General features: G+C 36.1%; 1 protein-coding gene across 8 annotated transcripts in view; it reads right to left on the reverse strand.

Moving 5' to 3' along the window:
* trpm3 (transient receptor potential cation channel, subfamily M, member 3) overlaps positions 1-15,912 on the reverse strand; it is a 514,307-nt gene that overhangs the window by 116,817 nt on the left and 381,578 nt on the right. For all 8 annotated transcript variants that reach the window (XM_062025461.1, XM_062025459.1, XM_062025460.1 and 5 more), the window contains exons 11-12: positions 12,163-12,297; positions 12,032-12,082 (exon numbers count right to left, since the gene is read on the reverse strand). In XM_062025461.1, coding sequence (XP_061881445.1) covers positions 12,032-12,082; positions 12,163-12,297 — 186 coding nt within the window. The remainder of the gene's footprint in view (positions 1-12,031; positions 12,083-12,162; positions 12,298-15,912) is intronic.

Consider the following 15,912-nt stretch of genomic DNA (forward strand, 5'->3'; position numbering starts at 1 on the left):
CCCATGTCTTGGTCACTAATACACCCCCATACCATCACAGATGTTGGCTTTTCAACTTTGCGCCTATAACAATCCGGATGGTTCTTTTCCTCATTGTACTGGAGGACACGACGTCCACAGTTTCCAAAAACAATTTGAAATGTGGACTCGTCAGACCACAGAACACTTTTCCACTTTGCACCAGTCCATCTTAGATGAGCTCAGGCCCAGCGAAGCTGGCAGCGTTTCTGGGTGTTGTTGATAAATGGCTTTGGCTTCACATAGTAGAGATTTAACTTGCACTTACAGATGTAGCGACCAACTGTAGTTACTGACAGTGACTTTCTGAAGTGTTCCTGAGCCCATGTGGTGATATCCTTTACACACTGATGTCGCCTTTTGATGCAGTACAACCTGAGGGATCCAAGGTCACAGGCTTACGTGCAGTGTTTTCTCCAGATTCTCTGAAACTTTTGATGATATTACGGACCGTAGATGGTGAAATCCCTAAATTCCTTACAATAGCTCGTTGACAAATGTTGTTCTTAAACTGTTGGACAGTTTACGCATTTCTTCACAAAATGGTGACCCTCGCCCCATCCTTGTTTGTGAATGACTGAGCATTTCATGGAGGCTGTTTTTATACCCAATCATGGCACCCACCTGTTCCCAATTAGCTTGTTCGCCTGTGGAATGTTCCAAATAAGTGTTTGATGAGCATTCCTCAACTTTCTCAGTCTTTTTTGCCACTTGTGCCAGCCTTTTTGAAACATGTTGCAGGCATCTAATATTAGCAAAAAATAACAAAGTTTTCCAGTTTGAACATTAAGTATCTTGTCTTTGCAGTCTACTCAATTGAATATAGGTTGAAAAGGATTAGCAAATCATTGTATTCTGTTTTTATTTACGAATTACACAACGTGCCAACTTCACTGGTTTTGGGGTTTGTATTTTGCCTCCTCGTCTACTGATGTTTTCCCCCAAGATGCTTGAGAAAATGCTGAAAGAGCGAGAGGAAACCCAGGCTATGGTGTCTATGGAAGAGAAAAATGGAAGAGCAGAGAAGTCCTGAAATGGTGATTATTTTATATTTGTTTTTTATTCATGAAGTTAACCATTTCAGTGTTGAAGTAAACATGGACCAGGGGGGAAAAAAACCATGAAAAAATAATAGTTTCATGTGCTTTTATCCACACGGTCAAAACGGGGAATTGGGCTCCAGTTTTGCAGAGGACGTCGCACCAAGAGGAGGCATTCCAAGTACAGTTAGGTAGTAACCGATTACACAAAAACAGTGATATTATGGGAGAAAACTACCAGATTCATTTTCAGGAGCAAAACATACATAATAACAACTTGTTTGTGAAATTTGATTTCACTTAATCATCTGGCCATTATGGGCCTGATCTAGTATGGTCTGAATATCAGGCACTAGACAGCGTGCGCAAACACTAAACTAGCGTGTAGTATGAGTGGGCGTGTTGCATCTGATCCACTAAGACTGCTTGAACCACTGCTCAGTGGGCTCGTGGTTAGAGCGTCCGCCCTGAGATCGGTAGGTCGTGAGTTCAAACCCCAGCCGAGTCATACCAAAGACAATAAAAATGGGACCCATTCCCTCCTTGATGGGCACTCAGCATCAAGGGTTGGAATTGGGGGTTAAATCACCAAAATGATTCCCGAGCGCGGCCACCGCTGCTGCTCACTGCTCCCCTCACCTCCCAGAGGGTAGAACAAGGGGATGGGTCAAATGTAGAGGGAACTTTTGTGTGACTATCAGTGGTACTTTAACTTTAACTTATTTAAATGTTGTGTGCATATATATAAGAATGTAATAAAATCATGGAAAAGTTAAATAAATGATTAAATAACCAAATACTAAAATAATTTATTCAACTATTAAATGTATTAAATAAATCAATGAAACATTTTATAACACATGTATGTATTTAATTCCAGTTAAAGTATTAATAACATATTTAAGTTAGCTTACAGAGGGACAAATGTGATTAAATAAAAACAATTGGGAAACAATTACTTAAATATGCCATCAATAGTTATAATTGGAATTAATTTGGGAATACATGTGTTATTTATTTAACGCAAAAGTACAATAAATTATTAAATCATCTAATGTTTATTTGGATATTTAATTATTTTAATATATATATATATATATATATATATATATATATATATATATATATATATGTATATATATATATATATATATATATATATATATATATATTTAAAAAAAAATAAAAATAAAAATAACTATTCAATACTTGATATTAATTACTGATTACTACTAAATACATTAAATATTATTTCAGATTTAATCAATCATTGTATGATTTATTTATTTCATGATTTAACAATTATATTAATTATTTGATGAACATGTTTGTTATAGAGGTTCAAATGAGATGCAATTAAATAAATAGAAAAATACTTAAATAATGTTCATTAAGTCATCAAACAAATCATGAAATAATTAAATAAATCATGAAATGATTAGTTAAATCATAAAATCATCATTGCGTAATTAATTATATAATCACTAAATAATTAGTTAATTAGTAATCAGTAATGAATTACAATTATTTAATAGCTGTTGAAAAAATTCATTGAAATATTAAATTACTAATTACATATCCAAATAATCACTAAACTATTAAATAATTGAATAAACGTTTACGTTAAATAAAGACACATGTAATATCACATATATTTAATATTTAAACAACACATTCAGAACATTCGTTCTCAGGACTGGACTGTGCACCTTACCTCCTTTTACACTATTTATTTTCTTTCCTTCCTATGTTTTGCATATATATAGACTGTCGCACTGATACTGGAGTTGCTTTTAATCTCATTGTACCTTTGTATAGTGACAATAAAAGGCCTACTAATGTATTCTATTCTATTACCACATTCATGTTATCAAGCTCCTGCCTGCGTGTCATGTGTTGAACCAGCAGCACACAGCAATAATCCGTAACATATTTTCTGATTCGCAATCTAGACAACAGAAACTTAGGCAACACGTCTCCGCCCTGACATCGGTAGGTCATGAGTTCAAACCCCAGCCGAGTCATACCGAAGACGATAAAACTGGCACCCATTACCTCCCTGCTTGGCACTCAGCATCAAGGGTTGGAATTGGGGGTTAAATCACCAAAATGATTCCTGGGCGCGGCGACCGCTGCTGCTCACTGCTCCCCTCACCTTCCAGGAGGTGATCAAGGGTGATGGGTCAAATGCAGAGGATAATTTCACCACACCTAGTGTGTGTGTGACTATCATTGGTACTTTAACTTTAACTCACACTTAACTTTGGATTACATCATCGGCGCATCCGTGCTTCTAGAATGACTCAAGCGCACGGATAACTGGATAACTGCACGATAAAAACTGTGTTTTCATGTAGCAGATATATTATAGTGATATATTTCCTAAACAGATTATAAAAAAACATTAAAAAAAGACAGGAGACACAAAATGTGTTTTGATCAGCCCCATAAGTCATCCAGCACAGCAGCTGTAAAATTATAAAAGGAAATTGCTGAATGGACGATATGTCAAATATTTTTCATTTCTGACTGTTCAAAATGTTGACACACAGACGTAGCACGGAGGATTCTGATCCTGCCGCCGTGTGTGGAGCTGTCAGTCTGCACGTCCTTCTGACAGGTGCTCAATAAAACGCAAAATAGCGCTTGCAAAATGGTCGCTAAATCACATTGAGCTATTGTTGTCCCGATACCAATTGTTTGGTACAGGTACCGGTACCAAAATGTATTTCGATATATTCTGTACTTTTCTAAATAAAGGGGACCACAAAAATTGCAATATTGCCTTTATTTTAACAAAAAAATGTACGGTACATTAAACATATGTTTCTTATTGCAAGTCTGTCCTTAAATAAAATAGTGAACATACAAGACAACTTGCCTTTTAGTAGTAAGTAAACAAACAAAGGCTCCTAATTAGTCTGCAGACATATGCAGTAACATATTGTGTCATTTATCATTCTGTTATTTTTTCAACATTATTAAGGACAAGTGGTAGAAAATGAATTATTAATCTACTTGTTCATTTACTGTTAATATCTGCTTACTTTCTCTTTTAATATGTTCTATCTACACTTCTGTTAAAATGTAATAATCACTTATTCTTATGTTGTTTGATACTTTACATTAGTTTTGGAGGATACCACAAATTTAGGTATCGACCAAGTAGTTACAGGATCATACATTGGTCATATTCAAAGTCCTCATAAGTCCAGGGACGTATTTCCTGAGTTTATAAACATAATATAAATTTTTTTTAAACAAAAAAGATTTTGTGATGCTAAAATATATTGCTGTAATCATAGTAATATCGACTAAATATGCTCCTGTACTTGGTATCATTACAGTGGATGTTAGGTGTAGATCCACCAATAGCGTTTGTTTACATTTTGACGCCGGTAAGCTACGGTGTGTAGTGAAGCATGTTTAGCTATTCTTCGTCCTGCAGGGATGATACTTGCAAGAAACGTACTTTATTTGTCACCATGGAGGCGAGGATTAGTGATTTAGAAGTAGCTAAAACACTGCAGACTGCGGCTGGGCTTTAGCCGCTAGCCAGCTAGTCGCGTCTTAAAGCACCTCTTCCTGAGGGCGTTTCAGTGTTATAACTTCACCTTTATCTTTGGGTTTTAAGCCAAAGTGCGTCCGTTGTTCCTTTTCTGTCTACACACTGGGTCTGCTTGTAAGTACTCCGTGATTGTGCGCTGCCAAACATGCTCCTCTGCTAGTAAACCAACAATGACACGACGTGACGATGACGGTGGGGTGGAGTGGGGGGGGGGGGAGGTACAGCAGACCGGTACTTTTTAGCGGCGGTATAGTACCGAATATGATTCATTAGTATCGCGGTACAATATCAATACCGGTATACAGTACAACCCTACATTGCGTGTGCTAAATAATTATATTTGCATCTTTTCCTCCCAGTATTGTGGATGTTTTGATGATCAGCATATATTTTGCATATCCATGAAGAAGGAGACGCAAAATATATTGCACGCCTTATTCTGCTCACTTAAGAGAAGCAATCCCCTTTGCACGCGTTCAGCAGGCCAGCTTTGCACGTGTTTTAGCACACGCAAACCTGTAGTAAATCCGGCCCTATGTGTCTTGTACACCGCACTGTTAACCTGCAGCTTTACAGATGCCATGTTGAATCTGTGTAGTGGTAATGCCGTCTATCGTGTCACATGGTGGTATATCGCTCCGCACCTCCACCAAGTTTGTGTACTAATTATCCTCATTAGGGTCACGTGTGAACTTGAGCCAATACCAGCTGACTTTGGGCGAGAGCTGAGGGACACGTGGAACCGGCCGCCAGCCAATCAAAGGGCTCGTCAGTCATCAAAAGTCAATTACAGCAACATTTGTTATTTTTTTCAAAGGGGAAAGGAAAGCATTTTTTCTCATGTGGATGATTAAAGGGGAGAATGGCGTCAGGTAGGTATGTACATTTGAGCAAACTCAGCAGGTAAGCCTATAAAATCTACCAAGCAGTGTACATTTGATTAGTTTTTATTAAATGGAATATATTCCATACTTTTATGCAGTAAAAGAAGTGAGTTAGGAGCCACGCTGTGATCTTTGAGCACCGAGCGTGTTGCCGCCCTGCATGAACCGCCATTGCTCATTTCTGCAGCAAGCAAAGTCTATTTGTGCTGGAGCAGCTGCAGCCCAACGAGCCAATCTGAGTGGTCCTGACTGGGCCTTTCACACAGTGCAATGATTGGAGCGCATTACGCGCTCCCCAAAAAGCCACCTTTGCTGGCGGTCACCAGAAAAACACCTGCTTCAGGAGCAAAAATAACAACAGAGGCCATGTGCAGACTGTGCACAGGTGGTACAAGACTGGCATGGTGAGTCAGTCTGAGGATGACGTTAAGGTCTAATTCAGGGGTGCACAAACTGTTTGACTTGGGGGCCACATTAGGCTAAAAAAACCTCGAAGAATAAATATATAAATTCAAAAAATCTATATATATATATATATATATATCTATATATATATATAGATATATATATATCTATATATATCTATATATATATATATATATATATATATATATATATATATATATATATATATATATATATATATATATATATATATATATATATAGAATATACATATATATGAATAAAAAAAAATAAAAATAAAAATATATACACATACATACATACATACATACATACATTTCCTCATTGTTCCGGAGGACACGACGTCCACAGTTTCCAAAAACAATTTGAAATGTGGACTCGTCAGACCACAGAACACTTTTCCACTTTGCATCAGTCCATCTTAGATGAGCCCAGACCCAGCGAAACCGGTGGCATTTCTGGGTGTTGTTGATAAATGGCTTTCGCTATGCATAGTAGAGTTTTAACTTACACTTACAGATGTAGCGAAGAAACTGTAGTTACTGACAGTGGTTTTCTGAAGTGTTCCTGAGCCAATGTGGTAATATCCTTTACACACTGATGTCCGTTTTTGATGCAGTACCGCCTGAGGGATCTAAGGTCACGGGCGTTCAATGTAAAGTGCAGTGATTTCTCCAGATTCTCTGAACCTTTTGATGATATTACAGACCTTAGATGGTGAAATCCCTAAATTCATTGCAATAGCTCGTTGAGAAATGTTGTTATATATATATATATATATATACGTATATATATATATATATATATATATATATATATATATATATATATATGTATATATATATATGTATATATATATATATATATATATATATATATATATATATATATGTATATATATATATGTATATATATATATATATATATATGTATATATATATATATATATATATATATATATATATATATATATATATATATATATATATATATATATATATATGTATATATATATATATATGTATATATATATATATATATATGTATATATATATATATATGTATATATATATATATATATATATATATATATATATATATATATATATATATATATATATATATATATATATATATATATATATATATATATATATATATATATATATATATTTATATATATATATTAGGGGTGTAACGGTACGGGTATTTTATCGAACCGTTTCGGTACGGGGTTTCCGGTTTGGTGCGGACGTGTACCGAACGAGTTTCCACACGGACGTATTAAGTAGCGTACTGCACGTTGTGTAAACAATACTCAAAATGCCGGACACCTGAGGCACCCAAGAAACCCCGCCCCGACAGCCCCACAAAAGAGGACACGCCCGGCAAAAAGAGGACGCACGGTCAGTCTAGACGTAGCCCGTTAGCTGCCAGCCCGTTAGCTGCCAGCACGATAGCAGGCTGCCCGGGCGGTGCCCTCCAAACGCCCCAAACGTCCGGCACCCCGAGTTATGGTTGTGTGTATTAACAATGTACGTTCAAAGTTAAGAAGGTTAAAAACAAAACAAATTGTGCGCGCAGCAGCATTCGTGAGGGAGAGACAGAGAGAGCGCAAGCGAGAGAGTTATGATAAACGTGCATGCTTATTATCCATAGATTTATCAGATTTAATTTTTTATTATCTATAGCAGGGGTGTCAAAAGTGTAGCCCACAGCTAATGTTTTAAAGGCCCACGGCACATTCTAAAAATACTATTAAAATAAACAAAAACATAACAAAAGTGAAATAAAAAAGCTTAAAGGTGAAATGTAATTTAGAAAAAGTTGCAATGTTGACTAACCGCTCACACCGGTGAATGAATGTTGAATGAATGATAGGTGGTGGTCGGAGGGGCCGTAGGCGCAAATTGGCAGCCACGCTTCCATCAGTCTACCCCAGGGCAGCTGTGGCTACGAAAGTAGTTTACCACCACCAGGTGTGAATGAATGATGGGTTTTTAACATGTAAAGCGACTTTGGGTACTTAAAAGCGCTATATAAATCCCACGTATCATTATTATTATTATTATTATTAATAAAACAAAGCTGTTTTTTCTTTCTTTCAAACTGTCATTGCTCAAAACATAATAATGACTCAAAATCAATGTTATTATGAATTATTGACCTATCCAAGGTTCAGATTACTTCACATCAAATATTCCACCAAGAAAAATATTTTTGGTGGAAGATTTTGCAAATTTGGTAAATAAATAACCAAAAAATGTATATTTTGTTGTTTTCTTACTGTACCGAAAATGAACTGAACCGTGACCTCTAAACCGAGGTACGTACCGAACCGAAATTTTTGTGTTCCGTTACACCCCTAATATATATATATATATATATATATATATATATATATATATATATATATGTGTATATATATATATACAAACCTCAAAACCAGTGAAGTTGGCACGTTGCAAATCCTTTTCAACCTATATTCAATTGAATAGACTGTAAAGACGAGATACCTAACGTTCGAACTGGAAAACATTGTTATGTTTTGCAAATATTAGCTCAATTAGAATTTGATGCCTGCAACATGTTTCAAAAATGTTGGCACAAGTGGCAAAAAAGACTGAGAAAGATGAGGACTGCTCATCAAACACTTATTTGGAACATTATTATTATTTATTTATTTATGTTATGCCCAAACCACCTCATCTGGCTCCTCTCGATGTGGAGGAGCTGTGGCTTTACTCTGAGCTCCTCCTGAATGACAGAGCTCCTCACAACCATGGACTTGGACTTGGAAGTGCTGATTTTCATATACTGTATTTACTGTAAACATGATGATTCTCAGAATATTCTTAGAATTTGGCCACGAGGAGCAACTCTTTGCACTGAGAACCTTTAGGAATAGGGCCCCAGAATATATCATAATCGCTTCAGTATAGAGGCAACTTGTTTTTCCGTTATACTGGTACTTTAAGCGTTCTGCATGTGTGCTGGGGTTCGAACGCGTGCTCTTTGTGCCAACTTCAGATCAGAGTTGGGGTTGAAGATAAAATGGCGTTAAAGAGGGGTTGGTTTGATTGCGACATCAACCTTTGCAGCAACTCCCAGCGGAGGATGCAGCACTCCTGCAATCAGTAGCGCTTGAATTAATGAACCCCTCTTGATACTAATGCTGCTGATGGTGACCCCTCCATCATCTCCCACCTGAGGGATCACTTGAAACCGGCAAGGGGACATGGGCCGAATGTAAAGCTCAGCCTTGTTATTTTGCAATCAGGTTGTGTGCGCAACAACGACAAAAAAACACTATGAAAATTGTGCTTGCAACAATTCGTTGGAAACATTTCATCATCTTCAAGATTAATTAAAATATCGAAACTTTTGATACTTTAGTTCAAGGGTGTCCAAACTTTTTCCACCAAGGGCCACGTGCTAAAAAGTCAAAGTATGCGGGGGCCATATCGATACTTTTTTATTTTTAAATATTCTATAAACAGCTTTGTTTATTTTGTCAGCTTTGATTTATACGTGACTAAGTACATTATGATTAATCATTAATTAGAACATTTCAGCTTTACATTTAAAACATTTTTTTTTCCCATTAAAGAATAGAATAAAAAACATAATATGATTTTACGATAATACTACACAACCTAGTGTGTCAAAAAATTCTGCCTGTACGAAAATATTAATGTTTATTACATTTATTGTGGTTGTTGTATTTTTTCAAAATTAATTCATAAATTAGTATGGTTTTATTATTTTCATTAAGTAAACTTTGTATTTTTCCCACAGGGGGCCGCATCTTGAAAAGTCAAGTATGAGGCAAGGGGGCATTTCGATATTTTTTATACTTAAAAAAAACAAAACGCTGAAAACGCACATATATATTTAAAGATAAAAATGTGTATTATTGGTGGCTATGTATATTATTATTATTATTATGAATTAGAACATTAAAACATTTCTCATTAAATTCCAATGTTTTGCTCTTTTTTCTTACATTTTTCTGTTTGTTTTTTTTAATGTAAGAACAGAATAACAATATTAATAATACAATTGTGTGACTGCATAACCTAGTGTGTCAAAACATTCTGCCTGTACGGAAATATGAATGTCTATTACATTTAATAGTGTTTATTATGGTTGTTGTATTTTTTCGAATTAATTACCGTAGCAAGTTAGTATTGTTTATTTTTTTTAATTAACTAACTAAACTTTGTTTATATTTCAAGTATATTTTATGTGTATTTTATAAAAACGCATATGTATATATATATATATATATATATATATATATATATATATATATATATATATATATATATATATATACACTACCGTTCAAAAGTTTGGGGTCACCCAAACAATTTTGTGGAATAGCCTTCATTTCTAAGAACAAGAATAGACTGTCGAGTTTCAGATGAGTTCTCTTTTTCTGGCCATTTTGAGCGTTTAATTGACCCCACAAATGTGATGCTCCAGAAACTCAATCTGCTCAAAGGAAGGTCAGTTTTGAAGCTTCTGTAACGAGCTACACTGTTTTCAGATGTGTGAACATGATTGCACAAGGGTTTTCTAATCATCAATTAGCCTTCTGAGCCAATGAGCAAACACATTGTACCATTAGAACACTGGAGTGATAGTTGCTGGAAATGGGCCTCTATACACCTATGTAGATATTGCACCAAAAACCAGACATTTGCAGCTAGAATAGTCATTTACCACATTAGCAATGTATAGAGTGTTTTTCTTTCAAGTTAAGACTAGTTTAAAGTTATCTTCATTAAAAAGTACAGTGCTTTTCCTTCAAAAATAAGGACATTTCAATGTGACCCCAAACTTTTGAACGGCAGTGTATATATATATATATATATATATATATATATATATATATATATATATATATATATATATATATATATATATATATATATATATTTAAAGACAAACATGTGAATTATTGGTGGCTAAGTGTATTATTCTTATTATTATTGTTATTATTAATAATTAGAACATTTCAACTTTTTCTCATTAAATTCCAAATGTTTGTTCTTATTTGTTACATTTTTACTGTTGTTTTTTTATTTCCATGTAAGAATATAATAATAATAATAATAATAATAATAATAATACAGTTGTGTGACTGCATAACCTAGTGTGTCATAAAATTTTGCCTGGACGAAAATATTAATATTCAGTTACACATTTTAGCAGTGTTTTTATGGTTGTTGTCCGTCCATTAATTTCTACCGCTTGTCCCTTTCGGGCTCACGGGGGGCGCTGGAGCCTATCTCAGCTGCATTCAAATGTTTTTAATTAATTCATAAGTTAGTATTATTTTATTTGTTTAATTAACTACCTAAACGTTATTTCATATTTTAGGAATATTTTATTTTTATTTTGAGAGCGTCTAATATTTAAGATTGGAGTATTGCCCTTTTTTTAAACACGTTTTTACTATTGTTTTTATTTTTAGATGGATATATTATTTGAAAATAAACAACTTTTGACATGTTAGCAGACAAGTTAGGTATATTTTCACAAAGTATTAGTATCGGAATCACCGATACCAGCCTGAATTTTACCTGGTATCAGATCGGAAAGAAAATCAGCGGTATCGCACATCGCCAGCACCGCTGTGAAGCAAAAATAAGCATTGGCAGAGTTGACTAATCAAGACACACACAAAACCAATCCAAACACAAACACACTTGTGTTATTCCTTCTCAGCCTCAAAGCAGTTCCACAGCTGTTTTGTCAAAGTCTGCGAATCAAATACTCTTGAATGCACGCCGTGTTTGTTTGCAATGTGTGCCTTCCAGAAAGAACAGTAAGTTGTGAGGGAGTCAATGGAAGTGGACAGAGGGATGAGAGTCATGCACAGCGCTACGCAGCTACTGCAGCCTGCAGCTCCAGCTGAAAGAGAACAGCCAGCCTCTATTTGCGGTCAAGAGCAACTCGGACCACCAAAAACAAACAAAACGAAAGACGAGGCAAATAAAAAGAAGCTTCATGTGGTCTTAGATACGCGCACTCCAGCCAACATTCGCATTGGGGTTAGTCCAAAACGACGGCGGCGAGGGTCGTACCTTTTTGACGTCCCTGACAAGGTGGTAGAGCGTGTTGGACGGGCCGTGTCTCTGTGGGCCAACAGAACACAGTGAGCTCCACACATCTGCCACGGGACCTGGGGTCATCAAGACTTGGAAGTTGCCCTTACCGTGTTGTAGAGCTCCTCCAGCCTGGACAAGGTGAGGAAGCGGTGCATGCTGACTCCATTTTCAATCAGCAACTTGACAAAGTCCACTCGGTCCAGAACCAAGGCGTCCAACATGGCTTGCTCCAAGGAACCGACCTGACCAACACCGAAGCATACTGTTGATATCATAACCTGCACTGGTATCAGCTACTACATTAGTGTAGGGATGCATGGCCACTGTTTTAGTCCCAACTAAAAAAGGATCAGAGTCTCAATTTAAACGCTTAGCGTTATGTGCTAGTGAAGTGGGGTTGATTATTCTACTTGCCAACATTTACATTTGTCTTTATATTTCCCTTTATTTTCCCTTACAATTGTTTTTTAGTTGTAAACCAGTGGCTGTGGCCGTGCGTTTCCCACCTAGGCCTTCAGTGATGTCCGACTTCAATGATTAATCTCTAAAAATACCATCATTGATGTCTCCACATGACCACTGCTGGAGAAATACTATACAGCAGACCTGGGCATTCTGCGGCCCGCGGGCCACATCCGGCCCTTTGTGCGTCCCTGTGAGGCCAATCATAAATTACAAAATACATTTTAAAAAGTATCTATGTCGAGTGTGCAATACAACGGTGCTGCTTTTGTTTTGAAAAGCGTTATTTGTATTACTTCCGTGTGGACGTATGCGCGTGCGTGATTGTGAGTGAATGTGAACAGCTGCAATCACAAATTACAAAATAAAGTTGAAAAAACATCTATGTCGTGCGCGCAATACAACTGTGCTGCTTTTATTTTGAAAAGTGTTATTTATGGGCGTATGTCCGTGTGTAACCTGTGAGTGAAGGTGCACAGCGACAAGTGATGCACGGTTTACACCCGAGACGCTAAAAAGAGAAAAGTTGATGACGAATGGCGTGTTTTCAACAAGACATGGACTGCCAAGCAACGTTCCCTCTAAGGTGCGCGCCTGCGCGATTGCGCACTGCTCAAGCGTCCTCTGCGCACAGCAAATATATGCCGCGCACCAAATCAAATCCCATCTGAATTCTAAACAAAATAAACACATTTATTCTGTGTAATTTTGCAATGCAACTTTGAGTGACAGTGACAACAAGCGGCCCTAACGGTGTTCGTCAACACCGTTCAATTGAACACCGTTCAATTATTGTAACGTCTATCGAGATGCTTCGAGGCCAGGATTTATATTGATCACTTTATTGAGCAAAACTGTTTATATTCGGCCATAACCACACCAAAAACATGAGTAAAACACTTCTATCTCGAAAAATTTGTCATTTTCTGCCGTACAAACCAGGCCAAAACCAACTTGTCATCTGTCACCAACACGCATAGCACTAAATCACTGGTGCGTTTATGGCCACACAAAAAGTCGGACAACTCAAACACCACAAAAAGTTACACTATGACTCCTCAGTCATACGTGTGCTTATTTTACTGTCATTTATTATTAATGTTAATTTATTTATATTAATCATGGAATGCTGTTACTAGAGAAAGTTACAGGAATGCACACTTCATCCTATGCTTACATTTCATTGTGCAACATGAGGATGTTTAAGGGGAACTAAATGTGATCTCTGAAAGGGGTACAAATGATTTCCAAAGCAGTGCTTTTGGTATAAAGTTAAGTTAGGTTAAATGAAAGTATTATTATTATTATTAATTATTATTATTATTATTATTATTATTATTATTATTATTTATCTTACGGTATATATCAAAAATAATATTGAGCAACATTTTATTGAAATATTGTCGATGTGGCCCTCCAGCAGTGCTCGGGTTGCTCATGCGGCCCCCGGTAAAAATTAATTGCCCACCCCTGCTATACAGGAACACATTTACGCCCTACTCCGTATTGAATCACATCAACAGTGTACAAAACGGGTTATTTTCTGGCGCATTTAAACATTTATTAAAACGCATCAGCGATTAAAACATATGTGGTACTGTCAGAATTAAAATTGCAAAAAACATATTCAAAGTGAAAAAATTAAATATTTGAACTCACAATTTGTAGCGCCCCTTCGACGACGTATAAGCCAGTGGTACCCCTCGTAGTCGGTTTATTCGAGTGGAAATAGCGAGCATTTCATCGCCAGAACAGCTGAGCTAGTTTCCGGGGTTGGCCAACATCGTCTCACAAGATGTAGTTTCTCTTTAAATATACTTCTTGAAAATGGCCTTGCAAATATATATCTGCCACCTAATCAACGTATGGCTGCGGCGCAACACTTCCCGCTTCCTGCTAAATTGAACCTTGTGAATGGATACTCACTTTGGAATGACAAGTGTGTATTCAATCACAGTCTCGTTAACATCAGGCTACTTAGTCCCTGTCTACATTAAGCCGGATAACTCCTTAAACGAATAATTATTTAGCCTAAGAAGTCAAGTCTGTAAAGTCTGTTATTATCAGAATAAACTGCTTCTACTATCACGACGTCTGAGATCAATCGGACACACCGCAGACCGTAGAGTAAAAGAAAAGGTAGAATCTAAAGAAAAAATTATCTCAGATCTTCTTGGCTACACAAAGTCTAATAAAGTTCAGTTAAAAAGTTAAAGTACCAATGATTGTCACACACACACTAGGTGTGGTGAAATTGTACCCATCACCCTTGATCACCCCCTGGGAGGTGAGGGGAGCAGTGGGCAGCAGCGGTGGCCGCGCCCGGGAAACATTTTGGTGATTTAAGCCCCAATTCCAACCCTTGATGCTGAGTGCCAAGCAGGGAGGTAATGGGTCCCATTTTTATAGTCTTTGGTATGACTATATAAATAAATATAAACTTCTTGGGGATTTAAGTTATACTGTACAGACCCAACTAAAAGACACATTCTGTTTTTGAAGACCCGGTTTTAGAAAATATTTACAAATATATATATATATATAAACAAATAACATCATAATAGTAGGGATGGGTACCGTTCACAATTGAACTGAAACGGTAGCAATTCCATTACCTGGGTTCATTGTGTTGATATGTGGTAGTTCAAGAACACGCCAGGTGGGGTAGTACAATGTTCTATTCACATTTATATTATCTCCTAATTGTCATATTAGTTTTATTTATACTTTTTGTATCCATTAAGGCATTTTATTCTGACTTATTTGTGTATCTGTTTTATGTTTTGTTAAAATGCTCTTGTGCTACAAGCTTTTGGGTGAAGGAAAATTCTAACAAATGTCACTGGAATAGCAAGGAAATATGGTACCGCCTATTGAATGTTTAAACGAAAACACAACAAAAATGTCATTATAGCCAATATTTCAGAATAATTCCCACCGATAAAATAATGTTTGCGTAGTTAAATGATTCGGATCTTATAACTAAATGGTTTTTAACATTTTTGACCGTGGGGACCAACTTTTCCTCTACAGAGGGGCACAGAGCCTACTCAGATATTAACACTGAGTTAGTAATAATATTCTTGATTTGAATCGTATTCAATATTTATGTCTGACCTAATTACAGTTAACAATCTTGTCAAGTGTAATAAAACCATGTGTTCATCACAAATATTAGTATTTATTCCACACAAACCTTAAACTTAGGTCAGGCTGATGGAAAAAATAATTACTAACCAAATATACTGCATAAGAAAGCAATCTTAAATAACTGATTACAAGTACATTTGCATACATTTCTTTTGTGCTAAAATAAATTTAATTATTAATAGGTAAGTCTAGCTAAACTGTCTACACAAAATTAAAGTGCAAATTAAAATACAGCTTCACCAGTT

The sequence above is a fragment of the Entelurus aequoreus genome, linkage group LG17 (assembly GCF_033978785.1).
Source record: "Entelurus aequoreus isolate RoL-2023_Sb linkage group LG17, RoL_Eaeq_v1.1, whole genome shotgun sequence".
NCBI lineage: Eukaryota > Metazoa > Chordata > Actinopteri > Syngnathiformes > Syngnathidae > Entelurus > Entelurus aequoreus.